Source organism: Limulus polyphemus, unplaced genomic scaffold, assembly GCF_000517525.1.
Source record: "Limulus polyphemus unplaced genomic scaffold, Limulus_polyphemus-2.1.2 Scaffold58, whole genome shotgun sequence".
In the NCBI taxonomy this organism is placed as follows: Eukaryota; Metazoa; Arthropoda; class Merostomata; order Xiphosura; family Limulidae; genus Limulus; species Limulus polyphemus.
In genome coordinates this window covers 203,254-229,895 of record NW_013665668.1, presented here as the reverse complement: position 1 = coordinate 229,895, position 26,642 = coordinate 203,254, and the positions used below count along the sequence as shown (strand labels likewise).

The 26,642-nt window shown below is 31.3% G+C and overlaps 1 protein-coding gene across 4 annotated transcripts in view; it reads left to right on the top strand.

Annotated features, from left to right (window-relative positions):
* LOC106464227 (histone deacetylase complex subunit SAP130-B-like) overlaps positions 1-25,288 on the top strand; it is an 80,365-nt gene extending 55,077 nt beyond the window's left edge. For all 4 annotated transcript variants that reach the window (XM_013924359.2, XM_022392157.1, XM_022392163.1 and 1 more), the window contains exons 14-21: positions 533-625; positions 5,611-5,741; positions 8,612-8,681; positions 9,809-9,906; positions 11,107-11,229; positions 16,030-16,133; positions 17,944-18,081; positions 23,583-25,288. In XM_013924359.2, the coding sequence (XP_013779813.1) occupies positions 533-625; positions 5,611-5,741; positions 8,612-8,681; positions 9,809-9,906; positions 11,107-11,229; positions 16,030-16,133; positions 17,944-18,081; positions 23,583-23,732 (907 nt within the window). In that variant the 3' untranslated portion in view covers positions 23,733-25,288. The remainder of the gene's footprint in view (positions 1-532; positions 626-5,610; positions 5,742-8,611; positions 8,682-9,808; positions 9,907-11,106; positions 11,230-16,029; positions 16,134-17,943; positions 18,082-23,582) is intronic.
* The last annotated feature ends 1,354 nt before the right edge of the window (positions 25,289-26,642 follow it).

Below are 26,642 nucleotides of genomic sequence, written 5' to 3'. Positions count from 1 at the left end.
TCCTCTTGACAGCTCTTTTTGTCCTCTCCGATGGACCAAGACGACCCGGATACTGTTCAGTTGTTTCCTTGCCGTGTTTCCTGAACTGCATGATGATTCTGTTGATTGTCGAAAGCGGGATTCCCAAATTCTGCGAAATTTGCTGCTGACTTATTCCACCATCTGGTTGACCAACTATCTTTCCTCTAACAAAATCTGACAATTCAAGAGAGCCTTGAGTTCTATGCATGTTGTAGCACAAGATAGTTAGTGTGCGGACCATTTTCATTTATATAGTGCTCTGTGAACACAAATTAATTAGCATAAATCAGTTAAATGACGAAAAATTAGGTGTCTGTTTACTTGTGACCACTCAGTGTATGTGTCATGTTTGTCACCTTAATGGAAAAAGAACATCAGAATTTAGCATTTAAATGGTTTGTATAAAACTTTTACCTTATTTTTTTACACTAGAAAGTTTTTCTTTGTAAAAGAATAGTAGGAAAATATCTCTGTTACCCATGAACACCTTATTCAATTTTTATTTCAAAAGTGTCAGTGCTGCTGTGAAGAAGAATTTACTGGCAAGCATGTCGGGTTCAGCACCTGCTAGCCCACGCACAGAAACATCTGCTACTCCACATGGGTAAGTGAAAACTTTTGTTTATTATTTTATATAACTGTTTAAAGATAATTACTCTTTTGAAGATTACTGATGAAAAGAACCAAGACAGCTTTTTTGGATGAGTAATAATAAGATAAGTCATGATGTTTTTATAAGAAAAAATCAGAATTAAAACCTCTGTTACTGGCACCCTATATCAATAAAAAAAAATTGAGGGACTGATAAAATAATTATACTTTTACCTCAAAAGGACACTTCTCATTTTGGGGTCATGGGTGCACTATAAAGAGTGGCAGTTGACTCCCACTACTTTTTCAGACAAGAGTTGGTGGTGGATGCTGCTCACTAGCTGCCTTATAAAGTCTTTCAGTTAGAGACAGCTAAGCACAGATAGCTTTGTGTAGGTTTGCATGAAAAATCTGAACCAAACAATTAGTTATTGTTATGTTACTGTTCTTTTTGTAAGTCAGTTTGACATTTATTTTGTGGGATCAGAGTAAGTTATTAATATAGACTGATCGTAAATAAGCCTGTAAATATAACTACTAGTCAAAGTTTTTAGCTTTGTCAGTTTCCAAAATATTAAGTTGTTTTTTAGTACAAAATAAGTCAAATAAACATTCTTGGTAATAGTTTTCTTTGTTCACAAAAAATCCTGCCAGTGGTGTTTAACACTAAAATTTAGAACTCAGTCCCTGCAAATGGTACAGCACAGACAGCTTTTTGTGAAGCTTTGTGCTTAACAGCAACACAACAAAAAAATAACATTTATAGGGTTAACAAGTTTTAAAAATGTATTGTATGATAAATATTAAAATTACCTGTAGTATTGTTATAACAATATGCTAAAGCTAAAAATTTTCAGGTTATAAGAAACTCAAAAAGCTTATCCAATTTTGCAGTCTTAGAGCAATATATATTGTTCTTAATTTGACAAACAATAACAGTATGTTCAATTAAGATACTTGTAGTTTTATTTTTAATTAGGAAAGTGTGTGAAAAAAACAAAATTCCAAGACAATACTCACCTCTTTACACAGAATAGCTATATTGCTCATACATCTGCTTATGAGATTTGCATGCCACTAGCTTTGAGCCAACTCCCACCTAAAATTGATGTGTTTTTATGTGAATTGTGATGATGCATGATGATGTCATAATGCAACAAAAGCCCTCTACCAATAGGAAGGCATCACAACCTCCATTGCACAGAAGTTCCCCTTAAGCACTTGCATTCAAAATAACTTAATTCTTTTCCTTCACATTGCCTGGTACAGACATGATGATTTTTCAATCTACGTTCAATTGACTGAGATTTGCATTTGTACAAAGGAACTTAGTTTTCATTTTACCTTAGCTTTTGTTTCAAGTGATAGTGACTTCAACTTTGTCCTGTGAAGGTGACAAAGTTACAAACACAGGACCTGTTTCAAATGTGGCTTCTTGAGGCTCGTTTACTATTGAGGATATTACAGCTATCTTGCAGCTTGTTGCGTGCCTCCTCCTCCCATCCCTATAATGACCAGCAGGATGACAAATTTGACTGATACCCCCCCCTCGGGGGTTTTATTTTGGTACTACCGTACTGGTCAAGGTAAATCCACACTCTTCCAATCTCATTCTGGATATGACTTCTCAGGTATGTTCTTTTCTTTCTCTTTAGCCTATATCCTTTGATTCTTCTCATTCTTTACTCCATGAAACCAATTCTTAGAATTACATTGTCTTTCCTCCTTCATCCAATAATAGAGTTCACCTATCACCACATGCCTTGCCCTACTCATCTTCTTGACTCTTTTGTCATGGCTTGCAGACATTATTCCTTTCCTTTTCTGGATACCCAGTCTTTGGAATCTCATTTACCTGCTTGGAGAGTGAACCTCTTATCTTCTGTTTTACTCTTTAGTGCCCAGTTTTCAAATCTTTGTCTTTTTCTCACCACCCTCCTGCATGACCTCTCCTTCCTCCACCTTATGTCTGAGGCATTTCATCATGTCCCAGAGGGATTTTCTGGAGAAGTTCGTTCCCTTCTCTTCTCTACCTTGGTCCATACCACCTCTTCAGCTTTGTCCTTCCTAACTTGATTCCTCTGCTTTTGGGACTTGTTGGGTCAGGATGCTTTTCTCTCCAATGTCCACTTCCCTACTGCTTAGTTTTGTGATCTTCATCAGGCTCTTTTTCTTCACCCAGGAAGTCTTTGGTGGTGTTCCTGATTCACTGAAAACTCTGGCTGAAGCAGCCTGGTATCAGGCCTCGTTATTTTTTTGCATTTCTCGTCTTTTTTCAACCTCGCCCCTTTGACTCCTGTTCGTTAACTGGATCAACCTCCCCCATACCCATTTCAACTTCCAGGCCCTCCTTTTCTTCTTGTGTTCCCATTTCCTAACACAAAGTCCATCGGTAACTATCCTGTTGGGTCAAATCTTTCTGTCCAGTTTCCTTTTCTCCTCCCTTTGACCCCATCTATCTTCAGTGTCTCAAGGATGCGGTCTCAAATCTTTTGACAAAACATGCAATCAAGTGGGTTTATGTCTCAATTTCACATGGATAATTGATTTTTAGTTGTCCCTCTTTTGTAGGAGGCTACTTGATTGGGATGACTTATCATTTCTTTCTCACATCAGCACAGTATTTAGTGCATCTCGTTGTTTTCTTCAACTCTTGTCTCAATCAGGCTCAACCTTGATCATTGCGGCTCTTTCATATTTTGTTGCATCAGATTCATCACCTGTTTCATTCTCTTGCTTCTCATTTTTGCTGGACCTTGGATGAGATCCTTCAGGTGGGCATGTGGACAACTCCCCACATTTTTATCACTCATTATCTTCATAATGTGACTGTTTCATTTCCTCCTGGTCACCATTCTTCAATCAACCCACCATCTTTGAGATGGGTAAATATATGTTATTTTTCTCTCTCTTTCTGTGTAACTGGATATCACCGGGTAGCTGGTGTTGCCTCCCATTGTGTGCCTTTTCCCAAAATCTTTATTGGGCCAGGGGTAACAGAAAGCACTGTAGAGATGGGGTTGTTGTGTAAAAGAACTAGAGATACCTTTGAAGCATACAAATTTACTCATTTGCCTGATCCAGGCAGTACCATTCCATGGACTATCATGGAAAAATACGGCACCAAAGAAGTGAATACCCACTTCTTTAGTTTGCACATGCTAGCTTTTAAAAATATGGTTTTGCAGTCACCTGTCTCACTGTCTCCAGTAAAAATCTTGGCAGGTGTCTGGGCATTTATCCTGGTCTTTCCAACTTGAACCCCCCAACCCCCATCTTCAAGTGGAGCCCAGAAGACCTTTTCCACTTTCTAGTTCCTAGCTTCTGGGGTGATGGATATTTGAGAGTTGCTCACTAATTGGGCTAGCACAATACAGTGAGAAGTAGGGTGGTGGTGTAACACTATCAGTGAAGTGCAGATCACCTCTCAAATAGCTGGTGTGCCCTCCTCCTACAGTGTAGTTTGAGTGTCCACTTGAGTCAAGGTACCATACACTCTGATTGCATCTTAACCATACTTATTGGCTTGCCGACCTCTTGTGTGCAAGTGCTCAGATGTTCATGTTCTTATTCTGCCAATCTTTGCCATACTTAGGGCTTATTGGCCTCCCCTCCCTTTGCAGTCTTGGCAAAGAGTATACACCGGTTGAGATGAGATGTAGTTTCCCATGGGTGTGCCCTTATGAAATCCTACCATTAAGTGCTACACTCTATGGACTTTCCCTTAGGGTGCTTTCTGAAGAGAACTCATCTAGGTTTAAATTTGCACTGGCCCCTCCTCTAGTTTAATGTGGGATTCTAGCTGTTCTGTGTGAGGAGGTGAGGTATTGTCTTGGAAGTTAACATTTAACTAGTCTGAAAATGTATTTCCAATAGATACTCCCATCTTCACACATTTCCACATGACCTCCCCCACTTCCCCTGCACTTTCTTCTTGCCTCGTCTGAAGTTGAAGTTATTTCAAGTGCAAGCGCTTAAGGGGAGCTACTGTGCATGGAGGTTGTGTCACCCTCCTATCTGTGGAGGGCTTTTTGCAAGATGACATCATCATGCACCAGTGCAGTGCACATTAAACACGTGAATTTTAGATGCGAGTTAGCTCAAGGCTAGTGACATGAAAATATCTAAGACAGATGTGCAAGAGATGAAGCTATTCTGTGTACAGAGGTATCTGTTGGAAATACATTTTCAGATTAGGAAAATATTAACTTTTCTAAGACTGTAGAAACAGAAATGGTGAAAATACACTTGTTTATTTTTAACTTTAGACATTTTTCTTGTTCTTTATTGTATTTTTTATCATGTATTAATGTAGTCTTAATAATCATATTAGGGGATGAAGTTATGTAAACATTATAAATGTTAATGAAACGACTTGTTGATCTTGTCAACTGCATGCATGAAAAATAGTTTCCTTTTTGAGTAATGAACCTTTAAATAATTTTAGGGGATGAAGTTATGTAAGCATTATAAATGTTACTGAAAAAAATTCTTGATCTTGTCAACTGCATGCATGAAAAAATATTTTCCGTTTTGAGTAATGAATCTTTAAATAATTTTACAAAGTATTCAGGTAGCAAGGTGTTAAAATGCATTAATTTTTTGTTTGTTTTTTCATGTCAGAGAATCTAAATTATAATGTAAACATAAATATTAAAAGAGAGAGCCTTAACAAACTCTGTTCACTATAAGGCATCTATTTAATGAGACAGGTATGGTCTAGTGGTTAGCCTACCAGACTGAATCTAGAGAACCATGCTTTGCATTCCGTTTCCACAAACAATGCTCCACAATGTGGGATTTTGGATGCCTTATAAGCATGACAGTCAGATGCCACTATTTGATTAGTGTAGCCCGAGAGTTTGGCAGTGGTTGTTATTTGACTATCTTCTTTCCTGTAGTCTATCATTTCAAAATTATGGATGGCTAGCACAGATAACTGTTATGTAGTTTTTTGTGAATATTCAAATCAAGCATATATTTATAATTTTCTGTTAGGTGTGAATTGGGAAAAGAATCCTCTATTCATGGACAGACCAAGAACACTGACTATACAGAAGGAATTAAGAAACAAATTTCATCAGTTGGAGTTGTTGTGAAACAAGAACTGCAGCAAAACTCAGAAAATGGTAAATTTTATAACTATGTTCAGATGGAAGCCTGAAGGCTAATAAATTTATTGTACAAGGAGTGTTATAGCCCATGAAAAGTTAAATTACAGAGTAAATGGTATAAATTAAGAAATTGGTTTTAAGATATATAAAACAGTATATTTTATGTTTATATTTTTTTAGAAGGTGGTAAACCATGGTTAGAAATAAAAGATAATGTATTACAACTGCCAAAAAAGTTTGAAATGTAGCTGTTTAAAGTATTTATATATAATTTATTACCTTGAATAAATTGGAAGTCTTTCTCTCGGAGTTATCCAGACATGTAACTGAGCAGTAGTGTGAATATTGTACATTTCTCTTTATATCTTTCTCAGTTGCAGTGAATTTACTCTTGTTTCTAAAACAATGATATTAAACATTTCCATAATGTAATCATGGATATTACAGTGAATGCGATTATTCAGGTTTCCATTTAGTAAGGTTATGACTAAATTTTCCAATTTACATGTGTTGAAAATGCATTCATGCAAGTAAAAATAAGAAATGAATAGTGTGTAACAACTTAGTTTGATAAATATAGAATTATTGATAAAATATCTTGGTTTCTTTAGTGCAAAATAGTTTTTCTGTAAAATGTTATGAAAGCTGGCATGATTTTGTATAAATTTTGAAAAGTTATTTCAAAGTGAACTTTTAATTTATTTCAAAGATAAAGCTTGACTTGCAACACAATTTTTTTTTACAAAAAAACATAATATTTTCCCAGTCTGTTGACTAAAACCATCAGCTTTAGTTACATAAGAAAGTGTTGGGGAATACTATAGAAAAAAAATATTAAGTTCCTTAGTATTTAGCTACTCTAATGAAATAGTCTGTATTAAACATTTATGTGGATTATCTTGTCTTTCAATATGTCTAACAAAATTTAATTCTGTACTTTTTAGTATTTTTTTTTATTTTAGCTGATTTCATCTTACAATCATCTCTACCAATGCTACACATTCATTATCTCTTATTTTGCTTTAATAATTTTGAATCTATTCCACAACAAAAAAATATTTTTTTCATTTTTTGATGTTGATTTTTTTAATAAAATGATAGTGTACATAAATATATAGTCAGTCCTTTATCGTGGATTGTAGGTGGTTGGGTGCTGCTGACTGGCTGCCTTCCGTTTGGCCAGTAGCTCAAAATTAGTAATGGTGTAAGATACCTTAGGCTTAACTTTCCATATATGGGCTTGGTCATTTTGACCATCCTTGCAATCACCATGTAACCATGAAACTATACACACTAACTTTTAATGAGGTAAATGTATCTTCATGAAATTGGACAAGTTTTTAGTAAAAACTTCAAGTGTGTTGTGCACAAAAAATCATATTTTTAGTGAAGTATTTATACAAGAGATTTGTGTGACAATTTATGGAGTTGGAGTCTGGCTCAGATTCTGACGAGTCTGAGTGGAAAATATTTTTTCATGTAAAGATTTTTTTTCATATTAGAGTTGTCAAATTTTATTTGCATAGTCTCTAGAACCATTTAAGTGAATATCAAAAGTTTTTTTTTCAGTATAACTTTTCTTTGCTATTTTTTCCTACCCTCATGTGGTTTATGGGCTCAGTCCAATTGACCAACCTTGTAACAACCACAAAATAAGAAATCTAGATTACCCATTTTTTCTTTCTATAATGCTTTCACATTGTTACAGACAACCACACGCTATTCTTACAGCCACATGGCCAGGTGGATAAGATGCTCAACTCGCAATCTGAGGGTCATGGGTTCGAATCCCCGTCCCACCAAACATGCTCGCCCTTTCAGCCGTGGGAGCGTTATAATGTGACGGTCAATCCTGCTATTCGTTGGTAAAAGAGTAGCCCAAGAGTTGGCGGTGGATGGTGATGACTAGCTGTCTTCCCTCTAGTCTTAAACTGCTAAATTAGGGACGGCTAGCACAGATAGCCCTCATGTAGCTTTGGGCGAAATTCAAAAAACAGAAAACAAAAATCTTACAGCCAAATCTTATACAAACCTAATCTCCCAGTCTTTAGACTACCTGCTTTACTGCCACTTAAATTAGTGCCAAAACAAATTATCACAGCAGGGGAGCTTTGTATAAATGCATAATTGAGTTTCCAGCATGCTTGGTCAAATTTCAAATTGCTGTGCTCGTACTGTCTGGTATTTTCTTAATTTATTTTTCTTATCCAATAAGTTTCTAATTTTAAATTTTAATTATTTTTATAACAACAGATAAAAATAAAACTTAGTACTTGCATGTGGGTCTAGTACGTTTTTGTTCTTTAAGTCTTAATGACTGTGAACCCTTTTTTCTGGTAGGGGTTGTTAGTAGTTAATTTTCGTTTATTTTAAACATGCAATTTAGGACACAGCAAAAAAACAATATCCTAAAACTATTATAATTTAACTGGCTTTCTAACTAACTAATATGTACATTATAATAATTTCCTTACCTGATTGAGACATTCTTGGCAAAAGTTATTTAATATTAAAATTTGAATTATATGCTATGTTTTGATATCAAGTTTGCTGATATATTGTTAATAAAGTAATTTAATTAAATTCTGAATGTGACTCTGTAAAAATGTTGTGACATGCACTTTGACCCACCAGTATACATAGGGTTAACAGTTTTGCCATAAATACAAATACATAAATATAACCAGACCATAATGACTAAGTTATTTAGTTATTTAAAACAAATTGTTAATTCCCTGAAAAATCAAAAGCTGTTGATATAAATGTAAACTAAAATAATTGCAATTAGATATTTTTCTTATAATAATGCAACATGAAAAAACTTCTAGTAAACACATTTTGAGTTATTTTTAGTATAAAATTAACTGAGTATACTGTTGTTGTAGCATGGAATGCTGCTCCTCCTTCTGTGACACCGGAAGTATCACCAAGGAAAAAACCCAGAAAACAACAGTTGTGAGTAGTTGCTCTTAAATTTCAGCCAAAATTATTAGCAAAATAACTGTGTTAATAGATTTTCAAGAATGAGACAATGTATGACATTTCTTTTACATCACCTGTGAATTAAGTTAAAACTTACTGTGTGAATGTAGTCAAGTTGCAACTGCGAAATATAATTCTGAGCAAAAGTTTTGAGTTAATAGTAAAATACAGAAGAGATTTAAGTCATCATTGTGTGAAACAACATATTAAAAAAAAGTTTCAAACAAAATAAGAAATATTATAGAATGTCTAAGTGAAAATTGTTTCCATTAAATAATATTATTCCATTCTAATGTTTCTGTTATTCATGTTCAAGAATCCTCCAAAATAACTAATGCCAGTATCTCATCCTCCTAACCATGACTATTTATTTGCTAACATTAAAAAAATAAAGGATTTACTGCTTTCATTTATCTTATATAAGTTACAATTCATTATCTTAAATATTAAATACAAAATGTAGTCATTGCCATTAAGTGGAATTTGAAGTTTTCAGATTTTTGTTTTAATAGATTACTGCAATATTTATTTGAAACTTAAATATAAATTACTAATGATAACATTTAGTGCTGGGTTTATTAAAATAAAAGTTAAATTTTTTGCTAATTGGCATAAATGTTTGTTGTTATTTTTTCATAAAATCGAAAACTTAGTACTCTTTCACTAAGAAGAGTGAAAACAAAAACTGTTGGGGATTTTCTAACTTTCCTACTACTTCATGTGTAAATGCTTTCTTTATCCTACAGTTATGTTAAGCTTTATATGAAACATATTAATGCATATTGCCTATCAAAACTCTTACCAATCCAACTGAAGACTGCAGTTTTGGTCCAATATCAGGTTTATTCAGTCTGTTGTTTCATGTTTAAGCTGATACAGCCACCGAGTAGGAAATCTGGAAAGCTAGACATCATCAAAATGTTTTGGATTGAATAAGTAGAATGGTTTGTTTCTGAATTAAAATAACTAAAGACTAATGTGAATAACATAATTTAACGTTCTTCATTGTTACCTTAGGTTTGTTCATAAAAGCTGTAGTTTTCGTATTACAATTTGTATTAAGTATGGTATAATCAAATTGATGTGTTTTTAAATTTCAGAGCTGCCAATGAACTGATTGGACCACATTCTAGTGATGGGGAAGAAGAACTGGACAAAAATATCAATGAAAATAACAAAAAAGAAGACACTGACAGGGGTACATTTTATTTTCTTGATTTATTCAATGAACTATCTTCTCTATAAAAACATACATTGTAAAAATACAATGTTTGCAAATTATTTAATTACTATGCTTATGCATTTGATTATTTAAGACTCTTTTCACAGTATTTTGGCTTAAATGTCATTCGTTGTTGGGTTATAACCACTTCTAAGATGTTTAAATCATCACTAAGGGTTACCTAAAAGATGTGTTCTCTTAAGGTTAATCATGTATTTATTCCTTGACTCCCCAAACCATTCTAAGTATGATGACTTAAACTGTTACAAGCAGTTTATAACTTACCATGGTCTCATTATCTTGAACTTTTTATATGTTCTACACGCTGAATCCAAAAATGATATCCATTTTTCTCCATCACATACAGATTTTTCACAAAGCATCATAACGCAATATATAAAAAAAAAGACCACAACATGTTGTTTTGAGACTAAAAAAAAATCAGAATCAATGAGGATGCATATTCGGTTGACATCAATGTTCCTCTCTTTTCTTCTTAACAAACATAATAATAAAAGATGTTCATTGTGAAAAAACGAAATAATAATTTGATCTAAGTAACAATTATTTTTTTTTCTTCCCAATTTGTAAGAAATACGTGATAGAAAAAAATTAATATTATTCTCGAAATCTGTGTAGATAAATTATGGAAAATCTTTTATTAAAAATAAAACAACTTTCATGAAGTTTAATTTCACAGACCTGTGTTATTTTATCTAAAATAGTGGATATGCCATCAGTATTTAAAAAATTATAATCGTTATCGGAAGTAGATATTGCTAAAAATCCTTGAACATGTTTGTCTCATGAAAATGTACTGAAATTCTTCCTAGATGTTTTAAAAAGTTTAAGAATGAAAAAACAAGATGGTTACAAGTAATCCTTTAATATTGAAATGTGTTTCCGTAGCCATCTATAAATGTAGTCTCTACTACTTTGGATAAAACTGAAAAGTGTGTTAGATACAGATAGGCTCTTTTACAGTCATCACATTTTATCACATGTAGTCTAAGAGTATTTTTTGTTATGAATTAATATTTTATATCATGGTGTTCTATAGAGTGTGTATTAAGATTTTTATATGTAAATATAACTTTAGCACAATTTTAATTTTCATGTGACTAAAAAACACCACACTTTGATAATAAATGCTTGTTTAAAACATTCATCTTCTAGAAGAACCAGTTAAGTGGGTGACATTTTGTAAAAGGCCTAGTATGTCATTACTTGGCACTTACCGCCATACTTGGAAATCTCGCCACAATCACTTTCAGAGATACAGTGATGTCAAACCTAAAGGTGGGTATACTTTAAATTTGAGTATTTTGAAAAAAATTCACTTCGAAACTTAAAAGAAAAGTTATTTCTTTGTTTTATGTTATACAAAATCATATATGTAAACTGTAGAAAAATATTTTCTAATATTACGTTTTAAGTAATTTTTATTATATTTTACAACTTTTTTCTTAGTTGTCTGTTTCAACCCTGAAACTTGTGTATGTTTTTAGCTTTTTATGTAATCTTTAAATAAGTTGTTAGCCAAATTAGCATCTTTGAAGGTATAACAGCGTAGCAAGGATTTTGCATCAGTATTAACTGGTTATAGATACATCATTGTGTTACTCAATTTTTCAGTTCTCCAACCAGCAATAATGCTACAAAGCTTTATTTATGTTTGCAGTGGAAAATGTAAATAATAGATAAGTGTGATATAATAAGAATGCTTGACTGTAGTTCAAAATAAGCTCCTGTGGAACTATTCTTTAGGTGTATTTGAAAAACCAAACAAAGTTCACAAGTTTCTGGTACCTCTGATATTGTAACAGAGACATGGTTGGCACTAATATAGTCATGATGGGTTGGTCATTCTCTACCTGACATGAAGTGCTATTTAGCACCTGAAGCTTTCAAAATACTGTTTTCATATTTCTGAACAAAAACAACAATTATGTTAGAATTTTTTTGTTTCAAATTTTTTATATTCATTTATTTCATAGAGTATTCTGCTTGTGGTACAATATTTAATACCAGAGAATAGTAGAAATTAGTTCATCACTAATTTATTTTTAATACTATTGTAGAATGATAATCTGCAATGAAATGATACTTTCCCCTTATCTACCTAACCTCTCCTCATGGCTTTCTTTAAATTACCAATGACATTACTGTGTACCAGGTTTTCCTTATGTTCATGTAGAATGTGCTAAATAGACTGTAAGGGAATAGATGTTTCAGCACATTTTTGTTTGTGTGTGTGTTAATATATATGCTAGTATGCCTTCTGATATTAAATTATCTTTATTTTTTTACAAAAAAAGAAAGGAAAGCAGTTTTCATTCATACTGCTGTGTACCATGTAAACACAACCTGTTGGGATTTGTTACTTACTCGTTTTGTAAACTTACTCTTGGCTTGTGTAAAAACTATGATACATATATAATAAAATGATTTTCAATATTTGTATTAGCAAGTCACTTGACAACCATAGCTGATGTAAAGTTTTGATGAACAAAATGTATGAGAACTGTATTTTGATGTTTGTAGATAGTACAGTACTACCAAAAATGTGTTATTTTCGGGAAGAGCGTTTAACAGCCCTTATGTGATGCAAAATATCTATACACTCAGATGATAATGATGTGTTCAAATTAAGGATTCAATATCTCCAAGATTAAGATCTCCCTTTTACTTAGCAGCATTGGAATACAAAATAACATGGATCATCTTGGAGCACTAGTCGTGCCCCAGCTGTGGTATGTAAAGTGTAGCAACATCTAACAGGTGAGAATCCAAGAACAAAAAGGTCAATGGCAAAAGCCATCCACAGGCAATAGTGTACAGCATAGTCAAAAAGAATCTATATCTTGAAAAATGAATCAAGTCATGTGTACACAACACATCCATTAAACTGTTGTGTACCTAAAGCAGCTTGGGAAATATGCAAGTGTTCATGTTATATCAAACAAAGACATACTGGTCAAGGCTCCAAATGCAGTACCTATGGATTTCTGTGCAACTGACCAGTTTAAGTGGGCTTTGGGGAACCATCATCCTCATACAATAAGTGGATTTTGGAAAGCAGCAAAGAATAGTGGTGTTCTTTTGACACAGTAGCCTTACTTGGAGCCTTTTGAAATGGAAACTCTGCTGCAAATCTATTGTCAAGATGCTCAGCTATCAGACAGAACATGACTGGATGTAGCAACATGAACTGTAATGACACGTGTTGAGGTTCCATAATTGTTTTCTTGTAACATACTCAATCTTTGTAAAGCTCAGAAAGTATCACGTTTTCTCTGATGATCAAAATCTGAAGTTTTCATTAATTTTCAAAACAAATATTTTTGGCTTCCATTTGTGAAAAGTTATAATTCTAATAATTTAGTATATTCAATTAATCAGTTTTATTGTTCCCCCTGAAGGTATATTTTATTAATCAAGTTTCTTTGACATGGGTGTAAATTCTTTTTCAACAGTTTTCAAGAAGGGTAAATCTAATAGTTTTTATATATATATATATAATTTAACCCTACGGGCAGAGATCAGAGTGCATGTCATGACTTCTACAGACTTAAATTCAAAATTTAGTTAAAGAAATTTATTATCAATGTATGCCAATAAACTTGACATCAAAATGTAGTTTATAATTCAACTTTTGATATCATACAAGTGTTGATTTCTTAAATTAAAAAATGAATATTTAGATAAGTTCTTAATCTTCACTTGTATGTGTCACTTGAAGCCTCTCTGCTCTGAATTCTCCACTTTCAATTTTCTTTCTTCCCTAGTATCAGTTTCCAAATGTACACCATTTAGATGCACCAGCTACAGATATTGACGGGCCAGAACTTAAAATAAGAATCTCTCACCTTCTTTATTTTTGGAGATATTAATAATTTTGTTACACCAATCAGAGAAGTTTCTCCAAACTCATGCTTATGAAGTTACATATTTACTTGTACTCTTTGATGGTACATGTTTAAAACCATTTTGTAAACTATGTGATTATGACATCTTTATCTTAATTTACTTTGGTAAAATGGCACCATTTCTCAAACAGATGTCATTGAGTGAAGATCTAAATCAGTGCTCCAGTGAGTAATGCAATATATTAAACCTTTTCTTAGGTCAGTTAGAAACTCTGATAAAGTTTAGTATTTTGGGGCATTCTGTTTCACTCTTCGAAATATTGTTTTTGTTTTAAATTGCATATTTGAAAGCTACATGAATAATTTTTTGGACAACCAATAAAAGATTTCAATCCTGAAGTAAGTGTTGAATTTCTTATTTTTTATGTATACTTTTTATTTAGTGATATATGTTTGTTAAGTAACTAAAATGTAAAAATAAAAACCTTTTGCTTTGAGGAAATTGCAAGGAAGATACTTAACTAGACGTCATATTATGTAACCCAAAAGTTTGTTTATCCTAAACTCTCCACACTCCCACTGGGTAATTTATTGCTATTTGTGGTAGTCAGGTGCCATTCAAAGAGCAATGAAACATTAAAATTAAATGGAAACATGTAAATTGTTAAAAGCCTGAAGCTGTTTAACATAAATATTTGAAATTTTCTCTTGTAATCTGCAGTCATTTTAGAAAGAAAATGTGCTATTTTGATTCATTTAATATTTAAGTATGGTAGATACGAGGTCAGTCAAATCGACTAAGTCCGTATAGTGTTAGGGTAGATAAAATATGGTTTTATTGATAAAAAACAAAATCTTAATATTCATTTAGGTGGTTTTAGAGGTCATGAAAATAAAATGGGAAAACTGTAAGATGAAAAAAGTATTTTTATTCTAAACAAGAAAATCACCTTACACTCAGACTAGTCAAAGTCCGAGTCATATGGACTAAATTAAATTTTCAGTAGAAATACTTTAATAAAGATTCTGATTTTTTGTGTACAACATACTTATGTTTACTAAAATTTTTCAAATCTTGAGAAGATACACCAAGTAAATTTGAAACTGTAGTAAACATTAATTCTCTAACATGGGCTCAGTCCAATGGACTTACCCCAGGCATGTAGGGTTAAAGTTTAAACATGTTAGTGTTCCTTATTAATAATTAATGTACTATTAAGGAAAATCAACTATTAGGATAAACTATGAACAAATCAATCAGATCTTAAACTTCCAAACTAAAATTTGTATAATTCTAAATGTATATTTTTAGTTTGAACTTTGAAAAATTTACCATAAAATGTTCATTAAAAAGAGCAATTTTAAAGATGTATAGAAAAGCCATGAAAATACAGTATGCCACTGGTAAACTCTCTGTATAGTCTGTTTCTACTTCTGCTGTTACATTTCCAAGACTCTTCTTCAAAAAAAACTTCTTGTGTTACCAATGTTTTTTTGTTGATATTTTAACAACTTCTAAAATAAACTTCTGTTGTTGTGTTTTGGGAAAAAATTATCTTCTTTGCTTTTAGTTTTTTAATCACATTTATTTAAAATAATGAAACTTGCATCAGGAAAACCAGTTTTTGTTACCTCACTTATTTTGCATGGCCAAATTCATCAGAAAACAAATAACAGTAAACCTTGTAATTTCATATATTATGTTCTAATTAACTGTGTTTATCTAATACAAAAAGGGATGCTTACTTGTATCAACCACTTCATGAGTGATTAAAGTAGTGCATTAGTTTATGAATATAGATAATTTCAAGTCCATTCTAATATGTTTATTTATTCCTTCAATGGCTGATCAGAGCATTAAACATTTTTTAAAGTACTGGAGTAACAGAATATAATGCTTTCATTTGGTAGTTTTTACTATTCATTACCTAGAAAAAAAAAGCAAAATATTTGGCAGTTAATTTTAATATGAAATTTATAATTTTACAATAATTACTTTTTTACAGTTGAATTGTATGGTAATACATATAAGTCATTTTATAAAGATAACATAAACAAATCTATAAAAACAGTTGTTTGCTAGTTGAAAATGTACTAATTGTGTTTATGTCAAACTTGTAAACATAGTACTCCCAACCTCATTTATGGTGTCAGTGTGTGTTTGAAACAGCTAACAAAATTAACTTCATAGTTATTAACTTTTTCTTTTCTTATTGTAATTTGCATTCAGATGAAAAGAAAACAACAGTGAATGATTTGGCTAACCAGAAAGGAGTGCTACAGAAGTCCAATGGATGGAAATTTTATCACTTATCAGCACAGCTTGAAGAAGTGGTGAGTGACTGTAATTATAATGGCAGCTTTTTGTATATCAAGTAGAGAACTTATTGTTACCAAAAATCTCAAATTACTCTCCAAGTACATCCTATCTGGATAAAACTGTCTTAGGTGAGCTCATCTTAAGCCAGGGAAATGGGCATGGGAAAATGAGTATGTATTATTGTGTATATTAAAGGTTTTTGTGTTTTCTCTTTATAGTTACATTATCTCATTAGTTGTTTTCCTGTGATCAGGTTTGAGAGCCTAATTAAGTGGTGTCATGTTGTGTTAAAATAACATTTGTTGTGTGACATGGCTCACTGACTCGCATTAAGGTTAGAAGAAGCACCCCATGTCATACAAGCATGTTGAACCTCAAGAAGAGACTTTCCTGAACAAACCTGAAAGGTGAAATATCCTGTTAAAATTGCTCATCTTTTTCTATGTAGAACTGAATGTAATCGGCTTGTTAGTCTCATAGAATATTCATAAATACATATATATAGCTGACACTATTTTTCTGTGTATGTGTAGTAGTAAGATTGATTATTAAGATATAATTAAAACCATTATTATACATTAGCATTCAAGTCCTCTTTGTTTATATTTGCAAGGGTAGTTTTTATATATTCTGTGCCTAACTTTTTTGTAGTACTATTAAAATTCAAGTTAAAAATAGTTCAGTAAACAAATAAAGTTCTTAGAATTGAAAGGTATTTCAAGATTATAACCTTCAATTTACATTCGTTTTTTTTTGGTACTAGTGCCATGTTATAGACATGTTTGCTTTCCTGAAATGTATTTTACAAGTATTTACATGACGGTGTCATTTTATAATTAGTAAGTCAAGTATATGTGGAAAGTTATCCAAATATGTGAATTAAATTAGTAAAGCTAAGTCTCATTCAGAATTAACTATCCTTGACAAAAAATAGTTTTATTTAAAACCAAGATTTTAAGGCAATAATTGTAAAAAATATTAGTATTTTAATACAAAAGTACATGAACACACATCTCACAACCATTTGAGCAAGATTTTCAATGTTTATTTGTCCAGATAATCATTAAAATGTCTATCCTCCTTGTAAAGAGTGGAAGAAAATAAAATATTTATTAGCATTTTTTTTTATATGTACTGATTTTAGTCCAGTGAACAGTTTGTTTACTTTCAGCTGTGGAACCATTATGGTGTGAGAGTCAGTCCCACTATTCATTGGTAAAAAGTAGCCCAAAGTTGATGCCTTCCTTTTACTACGTGGGTTCAGAATTAGGGACAGATATGCACAGATAGCTCTTGTGTATCTTAAAAGGTCTTAAAGGACAAGAGACAATTTGTAACATGTGAGACAAATATTGAAGATAAAAGGACAGCTAGATCTATTCAGTGAAACATCTTGCATAGTAGAACTCACATAACTCTTATTTAAATTGTTTACCTGACATGATGCGCTGCTAGTTTCTGTTGCAAGGATATTCACAGAAAGTGTTTTGGAATGAATGTTTTACATAGTTGCTTTAAAAAATATTGCAATTTGAAATTCAAGCCAGACAATATGTAAGGAAGATATAAATTTCCTTTTCACAAGAACAGATATTTTAAGTAGCCTCAAGTTTCTTAGTAGAACAAAAAAAAAGTAAGTACTAGAGAAGAACAGTTTTTTAGCTATAATGTCAGAAAAAAAAGATCAGTAACTGAGTGCGAGAATAGCTTTGGAAAGTATATCATTGTTTTTTTAGGAAGAAGGGTTACAGTGAAAACACTTTAAAACTACTTAGTTTCTTATATTTTACTTTTAATTTAGATGTATATTTATAATACCTTTAGGTGGAGCTAGAAGTATCTGTCTACTCAAGGATATCAAAAGTTTTGGAGCTCTTAGAAAATGACCCCCCAGCCCTTAAGTGTAAGCCATTGAGTTCGGACGAAGACAGAGTAATGAATAAAATCAATGATCTGATCAAAGTGAGTTTCAAGTAAAGTGTAATGTTTCAATATCTGATATACTCTGATCAGATATTTTACTTGTATACAATCATAAAGTAGGCTAATTTACATGCCCATCTTTCTGTCTGTGAATGATAAATAGATAACTAAAATGGAAAAGTTGGGAAAAATTAAGTGTTAAGTAAGTATTAAGTGAAAGTTTATCTAGGGCAAAGACCATGATTATTTTGAAAGTCAAAATTTTTATATCAAGTTCATTTATTTAATTGGTTTTAAAAAAGCATGGTCGTAATGAAGGTCATTCCTTTTCAGCAAATTTTAAAATGTATTGAATGGCTCTAAACGTATTCTAGTGGATTAAATAAAGTATGTATTAATTAAAGAAGTAGTTGATAACTTTTGAATATGCTAAAATGTGGAGGTACATTTTACTCCCCTTCCAATGTAGGTAATGTTTTTTCCCATTTTATATGTGTGTGTAAATATTCAACTTCTTTCATTGTATTTTTAGATTAAAATGAAGATATCTGTTTCACTCTCACCTCTCGTAGCTTATTTACTGGTTTTTGTTGTTTTTTTACTTTTGTGATTACATCTTAATCATATGGTTAATTAAAAATTACTTTCTCCATTACGTAGTTGTATATATTAGTTTTATATGTACTGTGTCAAATATGCATATAAATTTTTTTTCTGTTTTCAAGTTCAAAATTTCTGGTGCTTAATTTAATTACCCCCAAAAAAAATATTGTTCTATACTTTGCTCTCAATTAGAGACAGTATACACTTTTTAAAATAATTACAACAATTATGTCAGGCTTACACTCAGATTCACTTTGAAAACCTAACATTTAGTCAGTTAAACACAGAGTGTATATGGTATCATAAAAGGCTGAAAAGAAACAAAAAATATTAAAGTGTACTATAATTTCAATATGATTTTAACTTTTAAGTTACCTTCTTGTTTTTGTGTTGGTCAAATATCACCGGTCAGTCAGGCATTACCCAAGATTTGGTTGTGAAACAAAAATACAATTCACTATCTACATATTGCATCACATTAGGTAGTTTTATGTTTGTGTCTGTTACAAACACTGACCATGAAATACTGGATGTAATCACTCATATTGTATGTAAAATACTAATGGGACCCTGCATTGATTAGTGAAATAAATTGTAACATTGATTGCATTTTGGTTTAAACTGTTTTATATGGCTTGCATGTTATTAGAGCTATAAGCTACAAATTCATGGACTTAAAAGGGATGTGGTATGTAAATAGTTTAGAAAAATGTGTTTCAAAAGCCAAAAGAGATCCATACAGATTCCTTTGGTGTTATATTGAGGTTAAGGAATGCCTCTTGTCTTAGCATGAATATTGGTTAGTGCTATAAATTATATTATTAATATTAAAGGCTTAAATGTTCATTAGTCAAAACTAGTTACATTTGCAAGATGCAAAATTAAATTTGCTATAAAAGAGCACTAAATAAGTAAAATAGAATTTAGTATTAAAAGATAATAAGATAAAAATAGAAAAAACTTTAAATAAATAGAACAGAAAATATCCCAGGCTTGGTTGATTTGAATGACCATGTGACCTCTTTGTCCTTGTTCAAAGTCTTTATAGATTGATACTACTAACTTAATATAGTGTGTATATCTTCATGAAATTTGGCAGTCTTTCAGTAAACATTAAGAGTATTTCACATACAAAAAATCATATTTTTAGTGAAATGTTTGTAATAAACTAAAAAAAAATTTTCTTCAATATATCGAGTATTTGTTTTGAATAGTCTGTGTGCAAAGTGATTTTCATGTTCAGATTAAAAATACTTTTCTTCATCTCAAAAATCTCAAATTTCATTTTTGTGTAATATCTAAAACCTCCTAAATATATTTCAAATGTTTGTTTTCAGGAAAACTTTATATTTTATCTGTTATTTTCTCTATCCTAACTCTATATGTGGTTGGTCAATTTGACTGACCTCGTAATCCACCAAAAAAAATCCTATATCAATCTAAATTACCCTTTTTCTTTTTAGAATGACTTCAAATGTAACATAAAACTACATTCGTTTATCCTAAGTAGCTTTAAACTCGTAACAGTGTGCATTTATGTATATAATTAAATTTTATTGCTTTTTGAATCGTGTCTAACTACTATTCACGCCATTGTAATTTGTAATTCACTTGGAGAACATACAGCTCTTGTTATGCTATTGAATTATCTTACCCTCGAGCTACTCTGAACTGCACTGTGCATGCCTCATAAAATATTTTTATTATATTATATTACATTACCCGAGTATTCTTTTTTTTTTTGCTGTCTATTATTGATGTCACATAACCCTACTTTTTTATACTAATGATAGTAGTGCATTAAATAATTTTCATTTAATTAAATAATGCACCAAAGAATAATAACATGCAAAAAGCAGCCAATTTCCTCTAACAACCAAAATTTTTCTGGCTTTCTAACTATGCGACAAGAGCCATTACAAATTAATCTAAGCTAGCAGTTGTGATTTTCGTGAGAAACAAAGTTGTATTATAAGTGAAATTGAAGATTATCTGTTCAGAACACAACGTAATATAATACGTCATATGATAGATGAAAACCTTGGCTTTCTATTGATTAGAAGTAATATATAATTAAACGGAAGAGAGAATTGTTAACAAATCTTTAAAGAGAAGGTGTGTCAGGAGGTGTCTGATTTCCTATTTGATAGCTCTGTAACCAAACAGAATTGAAGGCTATAAAAATTATGGTTTGTCTGAGCAATGATAGTTTTATAATAAGTAATTTATGTTTAATTTCATATTTGATGGAGGGTTGGTGGATAAAATAGATAAGATACCTAGAGAAAATGTCATGTGCATCACACTAGGGGAAATTCAGGATTTTTTTAAATACTGCCATATAGAATTAAGAATTTAAAACTTATATACTATTAAAATATGGATTATTAGCTACGATTTTATGCTATAGTAATTGGTATAACATAAACAAAAAGTAGTTTAATAAAATTTTGAATGCAAAACACAAAAACCTTGTGTCATTCTCAGTAAAGGATACCCGTGGCAATAGGGTTAAACACACATGAAAAAAAAAGATGGGTTGATCTGTGTTACAAGTGTAGTAATTCAAGGATACTTAACTCACAATTACCTAATTGCTGCAACAGTTATAGGTTTGGAGATCTAATATGTGAAAGGGCGGGTATATTGATTTGTTTCAGATTGAAAGAAAGAGACAAGACACTGTATGAAATTAAAATGAAACTAGATTTATTCTTGGAAAAGTGAAGATAAAAGCAGATCACCTATTGTAAGAATTATTGCAGGATACTGAAGTTAAGTTGTAAATTAATTAAAGGAAGGTAAACTTTATTTAAATAAAAGTGGTGGATAACAGAAAACTGTGTTTAATTAAAGATAAAAAGTTCAAATAGATTTCTAGAACTGATGTTCAGCCTTAAATGATTAGCAGATGATAAAAGAAACAATTAAATAGAAATGGAATTTCACTGGGGAGCCATGTACCTCTCAAATCAGAAACAAATGTTTGAGAATGCCAAACCTGCATTCACAAGTCACCTCCTCCATTTAGCTAGCCAATCAAAAAATTGGATCACAATAATTTTGAAATAACTGTCTGCCCCGTGTGACAGTCATAAAGGATACACAAGATATAATAAGCTGAATTTAGTAAATTAGCTTGACTCAATTTGAATTTTTCAATTTAGAACTGAGAAAAAGGTTAAAAAGTTGTAAAAAAAAAAGTGTATGAATAGAAAAGTGAGAAGCATTGGTATGTGCATAACACACATGTCATACCACCTATATATATATATATACGTATACTCAGAGACCCTATTATCAATGAGTTTAGACTCCATATCTTTCAAAAAGTGTATTAAATCTTAATTGAATGTATTGGATAAGGAATGTTTACTGTAGTTCTAAATTTACTATGTACATCTAGAAAGAAAGAAAGTGGCAAGTTTTTAGGAAAATGTCTGTGAATTGATGACTTCAGTCTGACTTGGACTCTAACATGCAAGGTAATGTTCGGGTAAAGAATAAAAATATTTTTGTCAATTGTACAATTTGCATATTGCATTTGTTTAACCTCTAGAACCTCTGAAATGCATATCTATGGTTTTTTCAGTATCTCTATATACTATATTTGGTATTTACTCTCTTATACCATGAACTGTTGCTAAATCAGCAAGGTGTGGTATAATGACTAATTGAAAACTCTGACATTAAATACATAATGCCATGTTCAATGGCACTCTCTAAAACACTGTGACATGCACCATTGATCCCCATCCTTGAACATTGGGTTAAAAAGATAGAATGGTTGATAAATTAACACTAAAATGCCAGCGTTAAATTTTGAGTCTTTAACACCAACTGGTATGGGGTCCCCATGCTGGCATTCTAGGGTTAAGCCTATCTGGATAGTTGCTTTGTAGCAACTTTCAAAATGTAAGTAAAAAATATAATTTTAACACTATTTCTACAATTTTTACTCTTAAAATATTTTATAATTGATATTTTGTCATTTTGTAATATCTGTTTAATGTAGTCCAAAAAGAAAATTTTTAGAAATGTTCCAACTTTTATTTATGTACAACTCCTAGAAGTCTCTTGGGTTGTAAACATGTACTTATCAATTTTTTAATACTTTTTCTTCCTCCCCTGAAGCATAGGCTTATATATGCTAAGACACTATTATCCTTTGAGAATATAATTATTCAAGTCTTGTTTCTCACATGATTTTCATTCTAAGTTTGTGGCTTTTATTACTACATTACTTTAACTTTAAATAAGATTGGACAGAGCAGATGATAAACTATTTATGTCAATGTAGAGTAAATAATGTGATGTGAGCAGCAAGTTATGGTTTCTTGGGAAAGTGACCACTCAGAACTTCTGTAGAGATGAACAAAGGAATGGGAAGTTTAGAATACTTAGGAAACAACCACGGATCTGAGAATTTATTAGTGCCTTGTAGATATTCTTTTTTCCTGAAAATGTTTTGGTATCAAGTTATATCTACTTGAAAGGTATGGAAGTTTTCTTGTATAACAAGACATCAGGTAAGTTTAGTTAAGTGTAATGAGTAGGGGAGGTGAGAGCAAAATATACCAGTGATTCAAGTCCTTATTTATTTAATATTATTAACTTTATTGTATTCAAACAATGTACGTAAGGTAACTAACTTACTAATTTTGAAAATAAATTGTATGTATCCCCCATACCTCTGAGCTTTTTTTTTTATGATTGTTTGATTCTTTCAGCTTTCTGAAAGAACCTTATTTTAGAGTTGTATTTTTCTAGCATTTCAAAAAATGAAAGTAGGAGGCTTTTTTGTGGAGATTTAAAGCTTTTGAAAAATAGGAGATTTAAACTCGTTGAAGAGAATCTACGAATAAATGTGTTTGGCTTTAACTTAAATTATATATATATATGTATATATATATATTTAAAATAATTTGTCGTTTTAGGGAAATCTACAGAGAAGCAAGCTGTTGCAAGATCAAATGACAGAAGCAAAGCAACAGATGTTAAAAATTTTGGAGCATAAACCGAGCATTGTAGAGATAATCAACAAATATGCCAGCAAAAGACCACTAAAGAAAAAAGAGAAAAGCTAGTTTTTGTAGCAACATTTGTCACAGAATCTGACTGATTAAATTTTATGTCAGTAAAGTATTGAAGAAAGAAATTTTATCAGTATAGTACCTGTTAATGTTATTTGTAAAGACATAAATGTTCATAATCAAGTAAGCACAACTATGTGGACTCTGTACATAGAATTTTTAAATTACATAATGTAATTTTTAATATGGACCAACTCTTTGGACATTTGGAGCAACTATGATATGCCATTTTTTAACAAACATCAAGAGATATAATGATAAATAAACCTTTGGATATCATATAATGTTTATGCTTGTGTAAGCTTAGTTTTACCTTAAATATGACTTGCATCTCTAATTTTTTTGGCATTTTTTAATTGTAATATTATTTGTACATTTTATGGTTTCTTTAAGTTGTATTTTGACTAATTGAATATAAAATTTCTAAAACTTATTTGCAACGGTTAATCTGTGCTGATCTAATGTTATAAATTTAGACTTGCTGTTATTTTTAGTATATGAATATTCTTTTAGTCTTAGTTATTACAAGATAAAATTCTACAGTCAGTTTTAAAGAATTTTATGCTAACCAACAAAAGTGAGACCATGTACTTGTCGCTCCTTAAAACAAAATTTTTGGATACTAAGATCAGTCATGATGTTGTTTGTATAGCAGTTTGAATATATTCTGTATCTAAACTTTCCAAAATCTTGTCAGTCAAAATTTGACATCAATTAACATGAAATAAGAGGTTTAAAAATTTATTCCCTCCTTTTTTCAAACAGTTTCTTCTTCTAAGGTAAATTGAGAAGTAAGAACTTTTAAATATTTGTAATTGTTATGAAAAAGAAATGATTGAAGTAATTAATTGTCTTAAGAAATTGGAAATATTTTGAGACAAAAATTCTGTAAATATATATATATATATAAAGTGGCCATTTAGATAAGTTCTGTTAATACATTTATTAACTACTTTTTTATTGCTCCTCTTCCCTAAAAACTGTTCACTACAGTTATCCTGTTTTAAGGGTGATTATTTTCTACTATATTATATTACTTTATATGCAAAAAATCCTCCATCAGTGTTTGTTGTGGTCCTGAAAGCACCAATTCTTGAAGCTCCTCAATTTATTATAACAAGACATCTGGTCACTGTAAATATCACTACTGATATGTGGTCATCTGTTGTTCCATTGTGCAGGCATTACTGTTACATAGTCTTTGAAACATCGTGAATCATGTTCACCTCACTTTGTATGAAGAAATGTTATGATGGCCATCATTTATGCATAGTTTTTATTCCTCTGTACATTGAAGTCCGCATGGACATTCTGTAATGTAGAATTTTTTCTGTGTGGTGTTTTTCTCCTGTGCCACTTTTTGTTTGCAACATCAACCACCTTGATCATGTGTCATCCAGGTGAAGTTTTATCTTAATAAATGGTCTGATATCTGGTGATTGTTGTGTAATAAGAGTTCATATATCTGTTATAGACAGTATCCTTTTTTTTAACATTTTTGTATGCATATTGTGATATCAAATATTAAATATGCACCTGTTCATGCAATAGCTATGGCAGTTTTTCCACCTTTTTTTTTCATCACTTCTATGGACATATTTACTCTCCCCCAATATGTATGTATGCCAAAGATTGTCATAAAGCTTAGGCACTAAATAGCATTAAAATCTCATAAACATGTAATTTTACAATGAATGGTAATTCTTGATATGCAAAGTTTTTATGCATATGAATTTTCCATGTTTTTTAACACATTTCTTTAAGTTTCATAGTGAAGAGAAGATATGTTTTTGAATGAGTCAGACAACTTTTATCTGTGACTTTTGAAAAGTATTAGAGCATTGTATTATGGTAGTCCAAGGTTACAGCTTCAATATTACATTGAACATGCCTTGCACTTTTATCTGTGGAGGAATTAAAAATGTAACAGCAAATCTTATAATTCAGTTAAAAGAAGCCAGGTAGGTAACAAATACTGCTGACTAGTCCAAAGTTACAGCTACAATATTACATTGAACATGCTTTGCACTTTTATCTGTGGAGGAATTAAAAATGTAACAGCAAATCTTATAATTCAGTTAAAAGAAGCCAGGTAGGTAACAAATACTGCTGACAACACCTGCACTGGGGTATATGACTTGGTTGTTTAGCTTGTTTGTGGTATATGGTGCCATTTATGTTGAAGGTAACAAATAGCTAATGTTTGTGAATTCCTACACTTCAGTTCCTGAGCTGATAGTATGTGTTGAAAATTAAGATGAACAACCATATGCTCATACTGTCACTCTTTCCTTCTCACTTCACTGATTTTTACTTGTGAGTTTGAGCTGATGTTTGAGAATTGCTAATTGGCCTAACATGTTATCAGAATATGATGGTACATTTTTTTCTTTTCATTTAACTTTAGCCCCCCACTGGCACAGTGGTATGTCTGCGGATTTACAATGCTAGAAACCGGGTTTCAATACCAGTGGTGGGCAGAGCACAGATAGCCCATTGTGTAGCTTTGTGCTTAATTACAAACAAACAATCATTTAACTTTAACATGCCTAGAGAGAACAAAGTGATTTTAAATAAGTATAAAAAAAGCGTGGAACTTACCATTCATGCACATTTTAATTCGTAAGTAATTCTTGCTCCAAAAGTGATAATCTCGTAATTTTCTGTCTTCTTATTAAACATACAATTAATAAACTAATACCAACTGCTGTACTGTAGGGTATTCTTGCTGTGTAAGATTCACTATTGTGGTTGTTGGTTTGTTTCCATAAGCTGTTTCATTATATTTCTCAGCACACTTCACATGATACTCTTGAGCATTACACTAAAGTCACTGTATCATAATTTCATTGTTGTTGTGACTTACTTTCTTATTAATATTGCCAGAAAATCCTGTAAACCACC